This window comes from Alternaria infectoria (assembly GCF_024043175.1).
Source record: "Alternaria infectoria strain BMP 0036 chromosome Unknown scaffold_6, whole genome shotgun sequence".
NCBI classification, from domain to species: Eukaryota; Fungi; Ascomycota; class Dothideomycetes; order Pleosporales; family Pleosporaceae; genus Alternaria; species Alternaria infectoria.
The window spans coordinates 1,554,892-1,573,281 of record NW_026250695.1 but is presented as its reverse complement, the minus strand read 5'-3'; the positions used below and the strand labels follow the sequence as shown (position 1 = coordinate 1,573,281).

The window sequence follows — 18,390 nt, the reverse complement described above, 5'->3', positions numbered from 1 at the left end:
GTCCTCAACCCCCACCTTCCGACCATTCCCATGCCAAAACGGCTTCTCCTTCTTCCCTTCACCTTTCCCTTCCTCTCCAGTCCCGTTGATGCCATCCACGTCTTCGGTGCCGCTGCCCGGACGAATCCAAGGCCCAGTCACACCGAACATGGCGGCTGCTTGACGGATGCCTTCGTCGCGGTAGCCATACCACTCCCGTCCTTCTTCTATGATCGTGCATGTGGGAGGTTGCGGCGCCGCTGATCGACTTCCTGTACTCGCTTCTGACTGTTTGGAGATCCGACGTTGCCGTTGTTCCAAGACGAACTCAGGAAGCGGCGTTGCGAAGATGGATATGTCGTTTTGGGGTTTGCTGACTACGTTGTTGGTTTCGGCGTCGTATGGCTTTGTATAAGGTGGGCTGGAGTATATTGATGTAGTCGACGGTGGGGGTGAAGACCGCCGTGAGAATTCTGGGTTGCAGACAACATCCCCCCTCTCCGCTCCGCACACCCTCTTACGCGGCAAGCTAGAGACCACCGCCATACTCGACTGTGAAGATATATTCGACGGATATTTTTGGTCGCCAAATACAAAGTCGAACATATCTTCAGATGACTCCACATGAGGTAGGTTGGCGTAGATGGAGGTGCTGCGGCCGCGCCAGCAGTGGGATGTTGCTGTTGAACCCATGGTTACGTTGTAGTGGGTGGTGGTGGGATGTTTGGTGTAGTGGCTTTGTGTACTCCAGGGGTTCTGGAGGGGTTTGGAAGTAAAGGGTTTTTGTGTGAATGTAGATTTGGATGTGGATGTGTTTTGGGATGGATGGTGTGAATCGATGCATTCTTCCGCCGTCTTTTATATGAATCTGAGATTGATGAAAAGTTATCGTTTGAAGCATACCATGGTTCTGCGATGAAAGAGGGTGGATACAAAGTAACACCAAGGCCACTCACGGCGTAACCAAACATCACCCACACAAGAAGATACTGGCAGTTCTATCAAGTCAGCGTCCTTGCAATGCTCGATTTTTTAAGCTCGTACCACAGGTCACCCTACCCACACCCCAGATCACCGACCATGAACACGAAGATGCAGTCAAAAAAATAGTATTCCACTTTCACATCCTACTCTTCTTCCTATCCACCTCTTACCATGAAACATAAAACGCGACTGATATCTCGCTTTTGATTTGCCAGACCTTTTCCACGCATGCGCGCGCAATCAAGCAAGTGCGCGGGGAAAGTATGCTAAGTTAAAAAAACGCCGGTACCGACCCGACCCAAGAATATACACAACGAATGAAGTTACACGGGAATCAAACAACTCTGACAAAGGGGAACAAAGTCTTAACGACCTGATCGCTCCTTAGTTTGCTTTCTGCGGTCCTTGATAGTTTCTGCGATTACGTTAGCACCAGTCACCACGCCACGAAATCCGGTATCACTTACTCTCGTCGTAAATCATAAACTCGTGCAGCGCACTTCCAGCCGGCACCATAGGCAGTACAGGCACCTTCTGGTCGGTAACAACCTCCAGCAGAGCCGGGCCATCGCTCTCCAACAGCCACTTGAGGCTGTCCTCGAGCTCCTCAGGCTTAATGCAGCGCTTAGCCTGAACACCCATGGCATCACCGAGCTTGACGAAATCAGCGTTGCGCTGATGGGTATGCGCGAAGCGGTCGGTGTAGAAGAGGGTTTGCCATTGTGTGACCATGCCCTGCTCCTCGTTGTTGAGGATGATGATCTTGACGCCAATGTTGAACTCGGCGGCGGTGGAGAGTTCGGTGAGCGTCATGCTGAAGGAGGAGTCGCCGTCAATGTCGATGACGGTGCATTCTGGGCGGGCGACCTTGGCGCCGATGGCGGCGGGGAGACCGTAGCCCATGGTTCCTAGACCGCCGGATGTGATCATGGTGCGGGGGTATCTCCAGCGGTAGTGCTGGGCGCACCACATTTGATGTTGGCCGACACCGGTGGTGAGAATGGTCTCCTCCTTGCGGTGGGCTGTGAGATCGGAGAGCTTCTCCATAACGGTTTGCGGCTTGATGAGACCGTTCTCGCCCTCCTTCTCGTAGGCCCATGGGAAACGCTCCTTCCAGGCGGCAATCTGTCCGAGCCATTCTGGTCTCTCAGGGACCTCGTTGACGAGAGGGAGGAGCTGCTTCAGGTTCGTGCCGAGATCACCCTCGACAGCCTCGGTCGCCTGCACGACCTTGTTGATGTTCTTGGGCATGATCTCGAAGTGGATAATACCACCACGACCCTCAGCCGCTGCTGCCTTTGCCGCGGGCGCGAACTTGGAGATGGCACCAGTGATGCGGTCATCGAAGCGAGCACCAAGAGCGAGAATCAAATCGGCTTCCTGCATGGCCATGTTGGCATAGGCCGAGCCGTGCATACCGAGCATGTGGAGGGACTTGGGCTCAAGCTCGTCGTATCCTCCCAGACCTTGCAAAGTGGTGGTTACGGGAATGTTGACCTTGTCGGAGAGCTCCTTCAAGAGCTGGGGTCCGTTCTCTGTCTGGAGGATACCCTGTCCAGCGTAGATGACGGGCTTCTTCGCCATGTTGATCAAGTCGGCAGAGCGGCGGATAGAGTGGTCCAGCTGCTGCTTGCTGAGCTCGCGCGCGGCGATGGTCGCAGCGCTGACGGTGGTAGGGAGAGTGCTGCTCATGGGAATAGCTCTTTGGAGAACACTGGCAGTAACATCCTTGGGCAAGTCAACGAGAACGGGCCCTGGGCGTCCGCTAGTCGCAATCTCGAAAGCCTCGTTGATTCTCCGCGGGAGTTCCGCAACGTTCTTTACGAGGACATTCCACTTTGTGCAGGGCCTTGTAATGCCGACCATGTCAGCTTCCTGGAAAGCATCGGAGCCAATTGCGCTGGTAACGACCTGACCGCAGAAGACAACTAGGGGTGTTCCGTCCATCAGCGCATCCTGCATGGGTGTGACGACGTTGGTGGCACCGGGTCCAGAGGTAACGAGCACAACACCGGGCTTTCCACTTGCGCGGGCGTAACCCTCTGCCATGTGGCCGGCGCCCTGTTCATGGCGCGGCAGGATGAAGTCGAAGTGTTTTGACTGGTAGATCGCATCGAAGACGGGGAGAATCGCACCACCGGGGTAGCCGACTGGGAGGTGTTAGTACTCAGTACTTGAAGTTTGGTGCATGCAGTTCATGTAAGCATGTAAGATGTGTCATACAGATGTGCTTGACGCCCTGGCGGAGCATCATCTCGTGGAAGATCTCTCCGCCGGTCATGCCAACAAACGAGTGGTCCATTGCAGGTGAGCGGTACGGCTTCAGCGGCTGGACATCCTTGTGGTCCTCACGGTTGAAGGCGGGTGACGGTCTTGAGCGCGGTTGTGTTTGTGGGGCCGCCGCCTGGGTGCTCTGCGGTCGCTTCGCATCTTCCTGGGTGATTTTACTCGAGACGGCCTGCGCGGGTCTGCGGAAAGGTGAGACGGCGAGTCGCTGTGTGGAGGTGGAAAAGTTGCGGCTGCCCTTGAGAGCATTTACAGCTCGTGTGCGTGACTGCTGCATGGCGATTATGACGTCCACTCAGGACGGTGTATTAATAACGCACAGAGGGGAGATTCAGCAAAAGCAAGGGCGACGTGGGAGAGAGTGTGGGAGGGAAGTGGGAGCTGACGGACGGTTTTGAGTCAATTGGCCGTTCGCCTTTGAGTCTTCGTCGGGCCCAGGTTCGTGGCGCATATGAAAAGTTAGTGGAGTCGTTTGGCCCCGGTGGCAGGGGTCTTGATTGGGCGATCCCCGCAATTCGAAAGAGTGCTGCCGAACATCGGAGCGCTGTGACAGCCGTCTTAGTCGGTGGGAACACCATAGACACGATGCAAGTTCCCCCTGGACGAGGCCATGGCCGCGCAGCCTCGGGCGACGAGCGACGACGAAGTGCGTTGACTGCTCTTCACGTGCGATATAGGGTGACTAATCGAGACAACAGCCGCCCTGACGCGCCGTACGACAAAGGGTCCACTCGACGCCGATGACATCGTTATAGACGAGTATGCGCCCAGTTATTCAGCCGGCAGATAATACGGATACAAGACACGCGCTTACACGATGATGCAGCCCTCTCGCTGAGAGTACCGCAACCCTGCCTGCGCGCGTTCGGTCGCCAGCACGGCCTCAACCTTCCCCGCAGCCGTCGTATGAGGGCCCAACACGCGGCATCGACGACATCCCCCATAAGGACTTCAGCTTCCTCCAGGACCCTCAGGCGTATCACGTTCTACCAGTCACCAATGTCCCGCCTCCGTTCCTCAATGCGCCGCATGCCCCGCCAATATCCTCGCCGATAGACACCCTCCTCCTATCAGGCCACTACCGTCTCGCCGCCATCGCCGCAGCGCGCAATCTCATCTCCGCTGCTGCAGGCGATCACGACACACTTTTACACCTCATCCACGTACGCCTAGCATGCCTCTGCCTACTCCAAGAGCACGCGCTCGCCGCCCAGGAATCCAAAGTCCTGGGTGACCTCAACAGCGCCTTCTACCGCCACCCCCTCACAAACGCCCATCTCGTACCCTGGGATCTTCGCCTCCTTGTCGTAAGATTAGCAGCACTAGGATACGGAGAATGGCGCAAGGGCATAATGGGGTACTACGAACTCGCACGCGAATGCAGGGAGAGCATTCTCAAGGCAGGCTCAGACGAGGATAAAGCGATTTGGCGATCGCGGCTACGAGACTGCGGTATCCGTGTTGCGAATGTACTGGTGGAGATGGGCGATTTCGAGGGCGCGGGGAGACATCTAGCAACCCTCGCTGCGGACGGCGATCAGACTAGGGAGATCTCGCTAATGGAGACCCTCGTCTGGCTGAGAGTCGGTGACATGGCATCAGCACGCCGTTGTCTCGCCCGCGCATCCTCCGCCTCAGCCGATGCCCTTGTAGACGGCACACTGAATGCGCTCATCCAGCTCGCCGACTCCGACTATGCCGCCGCTGCCGAATCTTTCCAGGCCCTCCACGAAGAGTTCCCTGAAGATGCGATGGTGGCGCAGAATCTGGCTGTTTGTTTACTTTACACAGGTCGCATATCGGATGCTAGGGATATACTCAGTCAGCTGGTCGACGATAGTTCGCCTTTCCACTCGCTGGTGTTGAACTTGAGCACGGTGTATGAGTTGTGTACGGAGAGGAATAGGGAGAAGAAACTTGGGCTGGCGGAGAGATTGGCAGGACGGAGGGATGGGGGTGGAGTGGGTTGGGAGCGTAGTAATGCCGAGTTCAAGCTGTAGAAATAAGAGATCCAAGACGATGGAAGAAGTTTTGAATGAATCGGGGTATCATGAACTGCTTGTGTGTACGGACTCCTATGAGCTTGAAGGCCTCCTCAAGGCCAGAATGTCGGACAATCTGACGTTCCCTTTACCACCCCAACCTGCAGCCCCTTGAGCTACTTCTGGTCGAACGCGAACATACCAGCCCCAAGCCCGCTTATCCAGGTCTTCTTTACTCAGCACTTTCGCCCATGACCCGTACAGGAGTTCCAGTGCGCCCAGCAAAAGCCCTAGATTACGCTCTTTCTCCGCTGCAATGGTAGCAGCTGTCCTCTTCCCCTTCGGTTTCGGTGCTGACGCTCCCTCGACCTTGACGTCAACATCACCATCCTCTTTCTTGACTAACTCCGCAGCGGGTGTCTCAAACGCTCTCAAAAGGTATGCCCTTGCGCTCTGCGCAGTGTAAATAGGAAGATTACTTGAGCCAACCTTCGCGTTTTGTGCCTTCTTCAAAGCTTCGAGATCCACGCCCCATAGCGCAGGTTCCCTCGCCTCCTCCCCATTTTCATCACCGCCCTCAGACTTCACAGTCTTCTGCACCGTCTCATCCTCCCACTCGTAACCCCACCTCTTCATCACCCTGATCTCTCTCGTCATGATCCGTACCAGCGGCTGTCCCTCGCCCCAACCTTCTTCTTCAGCTGGCTTACCCTTCTCAAGCCCTATATTCACGGCTTTGGTCTTACTGTTCATAGAGGTCACGGCTTGTGCTAGGCTCAGGCGACTGGAGATGGGTTGGCTTGGCATCGTGAACTTAAGTAGCGTCACTGCGAAAGCGAGGACGAGTGGTGCGCGATTCGTATAGACAACAGATGAGCTGAGTATGTCTTCATCTAACTCAGGTTCCGGCAGCGCGAGCGAAGCCTCGAGATCCGCGCCGTTCAGAGGTTGGCCATAGGTTGCCTTGGCTTTCTTTGACGCAGACGCAGGTGTCACAGAGGCAGCATCTGCGGTGCGCTTTTTAGACTGTCGTTTAGCGGCATTGAGAACCGAACGCGCAACTTTCTCGTCGGCGAAGATGGTTTTGAGGGTTTCGTGGGAGGACTTGGATATATCGGATGGACTGCATGGTTGTTAGTAGGGAAGTGACGCGGTGGTACGCTGTCACGTGCTTACGTGATGAGGTTCGCTGCTTGGAGGTCTTTGATTTTGGATAGAGCTTGAGCCAGAGGGACCTTGGCGTCTTGCGATAGGAAGCGCAGGAGCGATTGAACGTCTTGTGCCGAGGTCATGGTGATTTGTCTGGTTTCCGTGGTACTTTGGCCGTGGCATGACGTTGTTCGAGATTCCCGGGGCCGTGGGGAAGCCCTGGGCGTGACGCTAGTCTGGACCCTCACGCGCAAGCTTAACTTTCTGGTTGGCACTGCGCGCAACCTCACCACCACTTCATGCCGCAATCACCTCATGAAATCTTCCAACAAGCCGATTAACTGATCACACGCCACCATGGCTTTTAAATTCTCCCTTGGCGCCGCGAAAGCCAACAAGGCGCAATTGAACGCCAAAGCGAAGGAGGAAGAGGAAGCAAAGGCGCGCGAGGAGAAGAATGCGCTCGACAAGGTCATGGCCGATTTCGAGGCGGAGCATGGAGCCGAGAAGAGTATACTGGGCGAAGTCGAGCAGCAGGAAGAGGAAGATGTCTTTGTTCCAACGGGGAGCAAGAGACATTTCACAGGCAGACAGCGCACGATGAAGAGCGGCCCCGGCACCCTCGAAACCGAACCTCTCGATGGCTATAACAGACCAGGCGCACCTCCAGGGCGTCTCGCGCCACAGATACAGTCACGATTCGGAGGAGCAGTACCTACAGGCCCAGCGGCACTCGATGGCCCGAAGCAGACCGAGAACTTCTACACCACCGTTGTAGCGAAAGCTTCGAACCTCCCGCCCGAAATAGACTCGCGACGCGTCGAAGAGCTGTTCGCCGATTTCCCCTCACTCAAGATCGCGCGGGTCGACAGAATACCACAAGGTTCGAGGGTGGAAGGCAGGCCTTCAGCGACGATGAACATCACCTTTGACAAGGATGCCAACGCGAGGGACCTCGACGCTGCGATGAACAAACTCAACGACAAGAAGTATCTGGGCAAGGGCTACTATCTACATCTGGACAGATATCTTGGCAGTCGCACAGCAGACACAACACAGCAGACAAAGGCATTTGGCGCACGGTGGCAGGCACCCGAGCTACCCAAGGGCTTTGCGCCGCCGCCAGATCTTGGTGGAGGGGGAGGCGGTAGAGGGCCGCGCGAGAACACTGAAGATCTCATCATCACTGCGAACCAGCCTCCCGATCTCGCGACACTGAGATTGGTACATCAGACTATCGAGGGCGTCATTCTTGGTGGTGTGGAGTTCGAAGCGGCCTTGATGAACGAGCCACAGGTACAAGAAGAGGAACGCTTCGCGTGGCTATACGACCAGAAGCACCCCGTCAACCGGTACTACCGTTGGCGTCTCCACCAAATCGTCACCAACAGCACCGATTCCGAAATCTTTGCAGGGCAGGGCGCCTGGAAAGGCCCCGTCGATCCGCTCCGCCACGAGTTCGTCGACCACGTTGGCGCTTTCGAATCCGACGACGAGAGTCTGGACAGCGATGACGAGGAGGAGAAGGAGAAGCCAATATTCAAGCCTCTACCCGTGGGCGACAACTATCCCGGCCGCGTGGACAATGGCCACGGCATCATGAACCCCAGATCACGAGCGATGCTCCTGTGGATGATCAACGCAATCCCACCCGGCAGCATCGTATACGACGACCTCGCCGCCATCTCCACATTTGCCGTCGAACACGCCGCCCAGGGCATGGACGAAGTAACCAGCATCCTCGTCTCCAACATCATCAACCCCTTCCAACTCACCGACGCCAACACACGAAACCGCGCAGGCGACGCAGCCGTCAAAGACGACATCCGGCGCCCGGACCTCCGCCAAGTAACCCTAAACGCGCTCCGCATCGTCTCCGACGTCCTGCTCGTCACCGCGAAAGAATCCGGCGTCTCCTACAAATACCGGCTAGCCATCGGAACAGAGCTTGTAGACCGCAAAGTCTTTGAACACCTGGAGCAGTTGCCGCAGAAATTGGAGATGGGTCGGATGACGGAAAGGACGTATAGGGAGGATGTTAATGCGATTTTGGCGGTGTGGACAGGGGATCATTTGTTTGATGAGAAGACGTTGAAGGAATTGGATGATGCGTTTAATAGGAGGGAGAGGGAGAGGGAGGAGGGGGAGGTGCAGAGAAGGGCGGCGGAGAAGAGGAGGAGGAAGGGGGTGGTTGTTAGGAAGGCTTCTCATCCTGAGGCGAAGGAGGAGGGGGATGGGGAGGTGATGGATGTTGATGCAGATGAGGATGGGCGGGATGTGAAGGGGGAGGTTAGGAGTCCGAGTCCTACTGCGAGCCAAGAGCCTGAGCGACCTATTGCTGAAGCGGAGACTGAGGCTGTGGTCAAAGATGAAGTCGTCGTCCCGGAGGTTGTGGTGCCTGCAGATCCGCCAAAGGTCGTTGAGATACCCGGAGAGACGGCTGTTGCGAGGGCGAGGCGGTTAAGACCGAAGGCTGAGGATATGTTTGCTTTGGATGAGGAGGATTAGGAGTCTGATTGTCCTGCATTGTGTCTAGAGCAGACGACATCCTCAACTTGGTCGAAAGGAACTAAAGTATGTATGATACCCTAGATAGACAGAAAGTGGAGACATCGGCGAGTAAAGAGCGGTGATGAGGAATTCGAGTGCCGACCGCTGTCTTTGAAAATCTCAGATAGTACGAGCGGTTGACCCCACATACTGATGGCTCATGGCATCGGGATGTATGGGCAACGCGCGATGAACAATGTTGAGTCGTTCGTACACACGGAGTCTCAGCGTGTATCTGCCAGGGCTCCCTTCAACTGGGAAGGCACGAACAGGCTGGTGCCATGCCGCTAGTCATGACCCCACGTTCGATCGACGACAGGCACGCCCCTTGATTCGATCCCCTGCCCAAACGCATGGTCGCAGCATATCTTTGACGTGATATTGACAGATACATCCGTGAAAGATGGCGGCTCTTTGAAGTTCGCAGAAACAATCAGGTGCACGCGTGATTGGCTCGTGACTTGGGTGCTCGACTTGTGGACCCCAACATCGTGGAGCGCCCGCTACGGCACCTGGGAAGCTCTCCGCCTAAACCAACAACACAGACCTTCAGAGTCGCTACCTCACACCGCCTCCTAGCCCATCTTCGCCTACTTACTCGCGCAGCTGCCCCTCCGGCGGCCGCTCTATTCGCAGGGATATTTTCTTCCTCCCAACTCTGCCAAGACTACTGTGTTAGGGCTCTTCCGCTGCCATCTCCGCAGCTTCGCAGCCGTCCTCACCACGCCTAATCCAAAATGCCGACCTTTCTAGGCCTCGCCGTCAGCATCCATGCCGACAGCAACCCGCTCCCAGAATATTCGATACAGAAGCAATCTAAACATCACCGTATCACCTCGTACATCCCTGTCCCTCCCGCAAAGATACCGCCGGGCGCTACCAAGCCTGAGCAGTCTTCTTTCGCGATATCGATCACTCTGCTCACCCCAGGTCTTCACGTGCCCTACTCGACGCCCAAGCCAACTGACGATGACCCCAACCCGAAAGCGAAGATTGTCGGGGGCCTCCCAGGTCAAACCGGAGAGCGGGGCAAGTACGGTCCCACGATAGCCCCGTACAAGCCCTTGACCACCTCGCCGAACGAGACAATCGCTGCATACATATACTTTGACGGCCGGGCAAAGGAGGAAGTAGCGACCCTGCTGCGACGCGGCGAAGAGACGTGGGTCAACTCACGGTGGGTCAGCGTGCCAGAGTCAGAAGGCGGGGGTCTCGCAGAGCGCGAGTTCCTCTTCCGCGAGGTCGGTCTCGAGAGATGGCTCAACGGTCTGGATCTCGAGGGCAAGGACAAGGACGTGGCCGCCAAGATTGAGCGGAGAAAGCAGCGCCTGGAAAAGAAGCGGGCAAAGCGGAGAGAGGCCATGGACAGCAGCGACGAGGACAAGAAAACCTCCGGCAACGGTGTACTGCGCTACAGCGAAAGCAAGGACGCGCCTGTCGAGACGCTTTCCGGCAACGACGAGTTCTTCACCACCGACTCCGATTCGGACGACGAGCCCCCCATGCCCGAGGCAGCCGGACAAATCAAGGTCGCCCTGTTCCGCGTCCTGGCGTCTGGAGAGATCAAGCGCGGCGAATACTCACCCCAGTTCGACGCACACGATGACGACGAGCAAAATGGAGGTGGAGAGGGCGAGGACGTTGACCACACAACGAGTTTCGCAAAGCCTAAGACGCTGGACCCCAAGTCTATCAGCACTCAGACTGTGACTGGCATAGATCCCCCGGACAAGCCCTACGCCGTCTTTACCTTTTTGTACCGCGGAGAGCGTAAGTTTACAGCAAGGGATACAAGATTTTCGCTAACCAATGGCAGGTCAACTGCGGAAGATGGGTATTCTGAACACCAAGGAGACGCCCAAGATCACCTCGCCACAGACCAAGCGGAAATCCGGCGCACTCGACTTTGGCAGTCTGAAGCCTCTGAATGCGGCCGCTGGCACAAAGAACTTTGGAGGTTACCGAGAGACATCGCCTAAGTCCAAGAAGAAGACGGAAGACGCCATGGACAGCGACGCCGACGACGAGGACGATGTCAAGGTGGAGGATGCGGACGACGACAAGGAAGTTCTTGACAAGGGCTTGCTGTCGCCTGAGGATGCTCACAGGCAAGGCGAACTTGCAGAGGGTGTGCGCAAGATCAAGGTATGTGTATTGTTGTCGCTCGAAATTCGTCTACTAACACATCACAGCTGAAGCGTCAACATTCCGCAGAACCTCTCGGCCGCCCCGCAGGACCCTCCCACTCCGACTCCACAGGATCTCCTCTTTCCGGTACGCCAGCGCCAGAAAACGCGTCGACAGGAGAGGCATCATCCTCAGCCGCCGCAAACACCTCAGGAGAGCCCAGCACAAACTCGATCGCTTCACCCTACAAGAAGCAACGCGCTTCATTACCCGGCTTCGACGACAACGTGCGCAAGAGCCTGGGCCAAGCCCTCATGGACGCCCACAACCAAGGCCGAGCCAACTCTGACGGAAACATCCCCACCATCGAAACCAAGATGGAAGAGGACGAGGAGTTGTGACACAAGAACATCCGTTTCCAACGCGCATTCGAATGAGGCAGTTTCTCATCGTGTAGCAAATCACACATTTTGTTTGCATTATAACGGTCAACGACGAGTCGAATTCCAATACCACGATGTCACCCAAAACCCTTAATACCACGCGGACACCACAATCGGGCATAAACCTTTTCAGGCGCAAAAATTGGCAAACGGAGTCCTGCGAAAACTCAAGGGTTTGGAGGGGGCTTTGGATAACAACTTGGCTCAGTGCCTGTTTTGGCTCTGGTTGGTTTGGTGGATTCTGTACATGATCATGTTTCGTATGTTTCTTTTTGCGGTGGGGCTTCGGCACGAATGGCAAGATGGGTCGGTGGTATGGATGTGGATGGGGTATGACGGTTTGGTGGAAAAGATGCGGACTTTAGTGTCTTTCGTCTCTGGCGAGTTGGTGGTTGGAGCTTGGATTGTCGACTGACATGGAATGAACTGCAATGAGACGTACGATACAATAGATGGTATTTGCTGATGTGATGGGTGTGTGGATGCAGAGTGAGGAAAAGTGATGTTTGGGTGATGTAAAGGATTGATGGACTTGTAATCGGCTGTTGGATATCTAAATTTACCAAGCAGCGCCATTCAAATTACGTCGGGCTCCGCGATCGACCCTTCTTCTGCCCTGGCGATCCATGTTCAGGGACCTCCTCCTTTATATAGACATATCGCACGGGCGATAGTTCACGCCGTTCAGATACCTGTCGTGGCCACGCACACAGATCCAGCAAGGAGCCCACAAGTGGCACCAACCTATTCTCACTGATTACCTCTCCCCCTTCTCCAATCTCCTCGCCCTTCTCCTTCATCTTCAAACCGTAGCCTTGGCCGCCATGCAGATTTGCATCTCTCTGTAGGAGTACACTGGACCAGCCTGCGTCTTGCGCGCCGAACACGTCTTTCTGAAGGTCGTCACCTACGTAGATCTTCTCAAACTCCTCTGCTCTGATGTCTTCGTCACTGGCTGTGGAAGCGGCCTTTAGCTTCTGGTCGAGTATCTCCTCCGCCGCAGCAAAGATCCGTCGATCAGGTTTTTCGACTCCGACGTCGTAAGACAGAACCGTGAAATCGATGTCATACTCTCTATCCTTGGGGCCGGAGGCTCTTATAACAGGGTAATGCCAGGGACCCATATTGACACCGAGGGACGACAATATCCTCGGGACGCGGTCATCTGAATTCGTTATGACGCCTACTATAGTTTTGCCCCAGGGCCAGAGTCCATGAGAAGCGCCCTGACGTCTCCGGTGTGATTTCATATGCTGTATCATGCGGAAGAAGGGGAGGACGTCGGGGTACAGTGTATACCCCTTCCGGGACGAGTAGGTGTGAAGGAGCTCTGGGACGAGGTGCTTGGGGAAGGTTTGGTTTGGAGCGAGGAAAGGTGTGAATGTTTCCTTTATTACTTTGGCCCACCATTTTTCTGCACCCATGCCTGTAGCCCGGCCATAGTTTGGGTGCTCTGATGATAGGCGCTTGAATGCGGATTTGAAGGATGAGGATACTTGGGTGGCGGGTTCGGGCGTGTCTATGGCGATGCCGTGCTTGAGGGCGGCTTCGGTGTAAGTTATTGGGATGGGTTTCGTGGGTGTGAAGAGGGTGCCGAAGGCGTCGAGACAGAGGAAGAGGTTTTTCTTCTGGGGTATGGTTGACATGGTGAGAGGGTATCCGGCGTATCGACCGGCGTTACCCTACAAATCCAATAGCACCGATCCAATATCCTGCTAATTGGCGCGGAAACGTCGATTTCATATCACATCGACGTGTAAGGCCACCCAGACTCGGCCTATGTGGTTGCGGAAGGAGATGGACCAAAGAGGCTAGTCCAGGGTCCGCCGACAGCCCCGAGCTACTTGCGGACACGATCACCTCCGCGAATCCTCAACTCCCCCAACGTCAACCCTCACCTGCAGTCGCTCATTCACCCAATTCCGCAGACACACACAACTCACACACGCAATTGCAAATATGGCGAACACCAACAAGTACTCGGTGCTCCTTCCCACCTACAACGAGCGCCGCAACCTGCCCATAATAACATGGCTGCTGGCCAAGACGTTCGAGGAGAAGTACGTCGCAACACCCACCCCCTCATAACGCAATGCCACGACTAACAATTGTTCAACAGCAAACTCGACTGGGAACTCATCATCATCGACGACGGCTCCCCCGACGGCACCCAAGAAATCGCCGCCCAGCTCCAAAAAGCCTACACCCCATCCCGCATCCAAATCCGCGCGCGCGCCGGTAAACTCGGTCTCGGCACCGCCTACGTCCACGGCCTGCAATTCGCCACGGGCAACTTCGTCATCATCATGGACGCCGACTTTTCGCACCACCCCAAGTTCATCGCGCCCATGATCGCTTTGCAAAAGACCAAGAACTACGATATCGTTACTGGGACGCGGTATGCGGGCGACGGCGGCGTGTTTGGCTGGGATCTCAAGCGCAAGTTTGTGTCGAGGGGGGCGAATCTCTTTGCGGATACGGTGCTCAGGCCGGGTGTGAGTGATCTTACGGGTAGCTTTAGGTTGTATAAGAAGGAGGTGTTGCAGAAGGTTATTAGGCAGACGGAGAGTAAGGGGTATACGTTTCAGATGGAGATGATGGTCAGGGCCAAGGCGATGGGGTGCACCGTTGCCGAGGTGCCTATCTCTTTCGTTGACAGGTTGTATGGCGAGAGCAAGCTTGGTGGTGACGAGATCGTTGAGTATGCGAAGGGTGTGCTGGCGCTGTGGATGAAGGTTTAGACGGGACGTGTGGGGTGTTGGTGGCCGGCAAGGATGGCTGGCCGTAACGATATCTTGGGCAGGTAAGGAGATGGTACATTTGATCTTTCTCCGCCTTGTCTGATTAGTATGTTTAACTCTTAATCTTCTCACCAGCGTCTTCGCGCACGTGTTGCTTCCAGTCGCGACTGCCACTACCTATTTCGTACGCCAAGCGGCGCTAGCGTCCGTTGCTCTTGCCTGAGCTGCCTTCACTTTCGTCCTCGTCCTCACTTCGACCTTAACAGTCTCTCGATCGCTGCATCGCTCGAGATTGCGCACCTCACACGAAAGCGCAACAATCTCTCACTACAGCTCTGAAGCACACTATCACCTTGTGCAAGGAAAACACCAAACGGGTTTGCAGCCTACATTGAGCTGAAGTGTGCAAAGTACGAGAACTAACATTAACGCAGGCTCTACGGTGTTCGGCGTCTGACCCGTGTAAAGTGTTATCACGATGTCGACGCAGGATGACTCCAAGCCCTTTCGCTTCATGGACCTCCCGTCGGAGTTGCGCCTTATGGTTTACAAGCGCCTACCCCGTCAGATCAAGCACACTGAGGTTCGCTATATGGGCTATTCGTGGCCCGACACGAAAGTGAAACTCGATTCCACATTCGTCTTGATCACACGTCACCTCCCAGTCGCTATCCTAAGGACAAGCCGCCAGGTCTATGCCGAGGCGCACAGTATCGTCACAGCTCTGATCAAAAGCTTTGTGACAGAGTCGGAGCCGCGGGCCATAGGCCGTGAGGACAATGGGAATGCGTTTCTTGTACTCGCCACATTGATAGCGACTGAGCGTAAAGCGCTTTTGGTGAGTCGAATCTCACATTAACATTCTTCAAAGCTCGAATCTGACGCAACCGTAGACTGGTCAGCCTTACCATGTGAGCGACGTCATTCAGCGACACCCGTACCTTGCCTCTCATCCATGGGAAACCAGACGACCGCGCGACATTGCAATCTTTTTCGGTCAAACTGCACTGGCGAAAACGTCAGACACCGGGATCTGGGTCGCCAAAATCGCTACTGTATACTTCCAGAAGCAGGAGAACGTGATGGACAGGCTGCGTGCGCGGCATTCCTTGATCATCGCCCCTGGCCCCCAAAGAACTCCTCCGAGCGTATTAGAGTTTTTTCGACGGGAATATGAGTCTGGTCTCGGCGTTCTCGTTCATACAAGCTTCAAGGGTATCCTCGCATACGCTCCCAACGAAGAGTACAAAGTCACAGCAAAGAACGTCCCTGTCAAACTCAACGTAGACAAGTTCAATTCGGATGGGACCTGGACCCTGGAGACTAGTATGAGCCAGGATGATTGGATTGGCAATTGGGTGCCTTCTTCGTGAGGAGTACCCATATGTCATCCAAGGAGGGCATCGTACGCCCGCCCTTAGAGGATGATGGAAGTAAAAAACCCAGGAGTCTACATTGCGTTGAAAGTTCGTCATCTTTTGTGTGCGAAACCACGTAGACTGCAGGGTGTCTAGCTCTTTTCTTTGATAGGGTGCTCACATCCTAGTCGAAGTACCGTCCAAAAGGGCCGATCAATACTGTTAACCGAATCCTGCTCTCACGTATCTCGCAATCGTTACATGAATGTGGTAATTGTCACGTGATCATCTCGTCGTTCACGTCCCCTCGACGGGCATTAGTATCCACCTTCGCAACTTGGGCTGACTAGCTGCATCTCGCTATACAACTGCTTCTGGCCATCCGACGTGAATTGTCCGTCTGTTCATCCATATCTCGCCAGCCCTCTTACAAACTATCCGGCATCGTGGGTTCCGGCTTACCCGTGGTCTTTGTGACGGCACGGTAATGATTTGTGAACACTCCGATAGGGTGTCTCTTATCGCCATACCTATCCAGGCCTTATCACTCTTCCATTGACACCGACATATATAATCTTGATGCTAATTCACAATTGTTTTCATCCATCCTAAGGCACTGAAGCTTGCAGCCACTGGCGTAGTGAGTACAGTCAGTACCTTGATCTCTTCCAATATCAGTCATTGCATTCGATCACTTGTTTCCAAGAAGAGCTCAAACATCATCTCAGCCACCGACATGTCGATCTACCAACACAATCCTTTCCCTATCATGAATCTTCCCGTCGAACTACGCCTAATGATCTACGAGCGGCTGCCACGCCAGATCAAACACACCGTGGTCTCCATAGACGGAGAAGTGGCTGTCCTGGTCACAAAACATCTGCCGACTGCCTTACTACGTACGAGCAAGCAAATCTACCTCGAAGCCCACGCCATCGTAAACAAGCTAGTCCGACATTTCGTCGAAGAGTCACCAACAAAGCTCATCGAGCTGGGCAAAGCTGGAACAAAGATGAGACAGAGGAAGGTACTCGACTTTCTCATGTCACAAATCCCGCGCGAACGCATAGCCGTCGAAGACGACGAGAAGTCCGACATCCAAGCCATTTCCCAGAGACTACCCAAGTCCAGTGGACTTCGACCCACCGATCCCGCCAAGGCATCCAACATCGCTCGCTTCTTACATCAAGCTGCTAGAGCTAGATACCGTCCCGGTGACGACCGTTTCCACGACGCAGCCGGCGGGCTGTGGAACAACACTGTCGTAACCGTGTTCGTCACCCGCACACTTTACAAGAACGAAGAAGAGTTCCAATGTTTCGCCGAGATTAATCACAGACACATTCGACATATGTACCATCATGGGGAGATGCCGCACTTTCCGCACGATATATGGATCCGAGATGGTGGTAGCATACAGGTCGAAGGAGATGTTTCTCTGGAGAGGGTGATTGATAGTGTTCCGATGTTATGTCAGGATGGCTATGACGATTGGGGTAATGACACGGATGTGGGAGATTCGTGGGGGCCAGCGATGAGAAGGGAGGAGTGGGATGGGGAATGGCTTCCTTCGTAGGCACGTCGTGACAGGGGGATAGATGTTTGCACTGCCGTTTGCATGCAGTTTTTGATGACTACGTCCCTCCATATCATAAGTCAAACATCCTTAATAACCCAACATAAACACCCTGTTCCGACCAAATTGCATTCTCAAAGACCATGTTCCAGCCTCGCTTCCAATTCCACTTTTCCGTCCCGTCCCAAACGCCCCAGATCCACCACGCATCTAACCCTCCCTCACACTAACACCCTTCTTCATAACCAACAACTTCGTCTTCGTCGGCTCCGCAAACTTCTCCTCCTCCTCCAGCACCGGAATCGCCGCATCGCTATGCATAAACGCAATAAACTGCTGCAAATGCAATTCATCCTCAAACGCCATCGTACCCATGCAATCCCAGTCCATCCCGTCATCAACCCCAATTAACACCCGCGGAATCCCGATCGGGCATTCCTCGTCGTCAACATGGTAGTGCCGCGTCCACGACAACGGGTGCACTTTCCCCGCGATGTTTTTGAGAAGCGGTGCGTATTTTTCCTCGTTGTGCTGGTGGAATTCTGCGCGTGAAACGCCTTCTTTGCGGGTTGCGACTGTGGTGAGGATGTAGGGGTAAGCACTCGTTTTCGTCATTGTAGTTCCCGGCATTTTGGTTCTGTGGATTCTCCGGTTGTTCAGGGTATGCGATGGGGGCGGGCTGGGGCGGAGCTATGTCGGCGGTGTAGAGATATGCGGCCGATGATTGGCATGTAATAGTGTTCAGTAATCGCAGGATCGCGAAGGTTTGTGAAGGATTCGCAGGAAGAAGCAAAACAAAGAGCGCCTCTCGGGATTTGGGGATATTAATGACGACGGGAAGAACGAAACGCCAAACCGAAATTTCAGGGCCGGGAAAACAGGAGAACGGATGGCTTCCGTATGCAGGCTGGGCCCGTCAGACCGTAGTGTGCCGGTGTCAGCTAATGGGCAGTTTGCACCCCTGTATTTTATTGGTCCCCACTTCCCGCTCGGTTACCACGAGGGCCGATCGCTGGAGACAAGTGCGCTAGCTGGGTCTGGACTACTGACGAAGCTTGCGAAGCGAAGTTGTCGAGCCTTTCCTTTAACTTATCAACCTGCTGCCTTTTTTGGTGATGCCGCCGATTCAGTTGCGACATGTTAATGCCGTTGTGGTGTTTGGACTTGCGCCTGTTATCTCGTTTGTACTGGGATGGCCTGTGAGCGTCATCGGGT

General features: G+C 54.8%; 9 protein-coding genes across 9 annotated transcripts; 6 read left to right on the top strand and 3 right to left on the bottom strand.

The window, feature by feature from the left end:
* Positions 1 to 1,328: 1,328 nt before the first annotated feature.
* Positions 1,329 to 3,526, bottom strand: ILV2_1 (Acetolactate synthase, mitochondrial; the record flags this gene model as incomplete). Its single annotated transcript, XM_051496223.1, has 3 exons — positions 1,329 to 1,378; positions 1,431 to 3,113; positions 3,187 to 3,526. The coding sequence occupies 3 exons, from the start codon at positions 3,524 to 3,526 to the stop codon at positions 1,329 to 1,331; spliced, it is 2,073 nt and encodes a 690-aa protein (XP_051354063.1).
* A 308-nt stretch (positions 3,527 to 3,834) lies between these two features.
* On the top strand, positions 3,835 to 5,249 carry J4E92_004834 (uncharacterized protein; the record flags this gene model as incomplete). The annotated part of the gene is made up of 3 exons (XM_051496222.1): positions 3,835 to 3,895; positions 3,948 to 4,008; positions 4,076 to 5,249. 3 exons carry the CDS (start codon positions 3,835 to 3,837, stop codon positions 5,247 to 5,249), a joined length of 1,296 nt encoding a protein of 431 aa, XP_051354062.1.
* A 75-nt stretch (positions 5,250 to 5,324) lies between these two features.
* J4E92_004833 (uncharacterized protein) lies at positions 5,325 to 6,523 on the bottom strand (the record flags this gene model as incomplete). Its single annotated transcript, XM_051496221.1, has 2 exons — positions 5,325 to 6,354; positions 6,408 to 6,523. 2 exons carry the CDS (start codon positions 6,521 to 6,523, stop codon positions 5,325 to 5,327), a joined length of 1,146 nt encoding a protein of 381 aa, XP_051354061.1.
* A 214-nt stretch (positions 6,524 to 6,737) lies between these two features.
* On the top strand, positions 6,738 to 8,888 carry J4E92_004832 (uncharacterized protein; the record flags this gene model as incomplete). Its single annotated transcript, XM_051496220.1, has 1 exon — positions 6,738 to 8,888. The coding sequence occupies one exon, from the start codon at positions 6,738 to 6,740 to the stop codon at positions 8,886 to 8,888; it is 2,151 nt and encodes a 716-aa protein (XP_051354060.1).
* A 779-nt stretch (positions 8,889 to 9,667) lies between these two features.
* Positions 9,668 to 11,458, top strand: J4E92_004831 (uncharacterized protein; the record flags this gene model as incomplete). Its single annotated transcript, XM_051496219.1, has 3 exons — positions 9,668 to 10,700; positions 10,747 to 11,075; positions 11,123 to 11,458. The coding sequence occupies 3 exons, from the start codon at positions 9,668 to 9,670 to the stop codon at positions 11,456 to 11,458; spliced, it is 1,698 nt and encodes a 565-aa protein (XP_051354059.1).
* Positions 11,459 to 12,081: 623 nt separating this feature from the next.
* On the bottom strand, positions 12,082 to 13,146 carry J4E92_004830 (uncharacterized protein; the record flags this gene model as incomplete). The annotated part of the gene is made up of 1 exon (XM_051496218.1): positions 12,082 to 13,146. The coding sequence occupies one exon, from the start codon at positions 13,144 to 13,146 to the stop codon at positions 12,082 to 12,084; it is 1,065 nt and encodes a 354-aa protein (XP_051354058.1).
* A 313-nt stretch (positions 13,147 to 13,459) lies between these two features.
* DPM1 (dolichol-P-mannose synthesis) lies at positions 13,460 to 14,241 on the top strand (the record flags this gene model as incomplete). Its single annotated transcript, XM_051496217.1, has 2 exons — positions 13,460 to 13,560; positions 13,620 to 14,241. 2 exons carry the CDS (start codon positions 13,460 to 13,462, stop codon positions 14,239 to 14,241), a joined length of 723 nt encoding a protein of 240 aa, XP_051354057.1.
* Positions 14,242 to 14,782: 541 nt separating this feature from the next.
* On the top strand, positions 14,783 to 15,614 carry J4E92_004828 (uncharacterized protein; the record flags this gene model as incomplete). Its single annotated transcript, XM_051496216.1, has 2 exons — positions 14,783 to 15,079; positions 15,135 to 15,614. 2 exons carry the CDS (start codon positions 14,783 to 14,785, stop codon positions 15,612 to 15,614), a joined length of 777 nt encoding a protein of 258 aa, XP_051354056.1.
* Positions 15,615 to 16,086: 472 nt separating this feature from the next.
* Positions 16,087 to 17,175, top strand: J4E92_004827 (uncharacterized protein; the record flags this gene model as incomplete). The annotated part of the gene is made up of 2 exons (XM_051496215.1): positions 16,087 to 16,093; positions 16,328 to 17,175. The coding sequence occupies 2 exons, from the start codon at positions 16,087 to 16,089 to the stop codon at positions 17,173 to 17,175; spliced, it is 855 nt and encodes a 284-aa protein (XP_051354055.1).
* Positions 17,176 to 18,390: the final 1,215 nt, after the last annotated feature.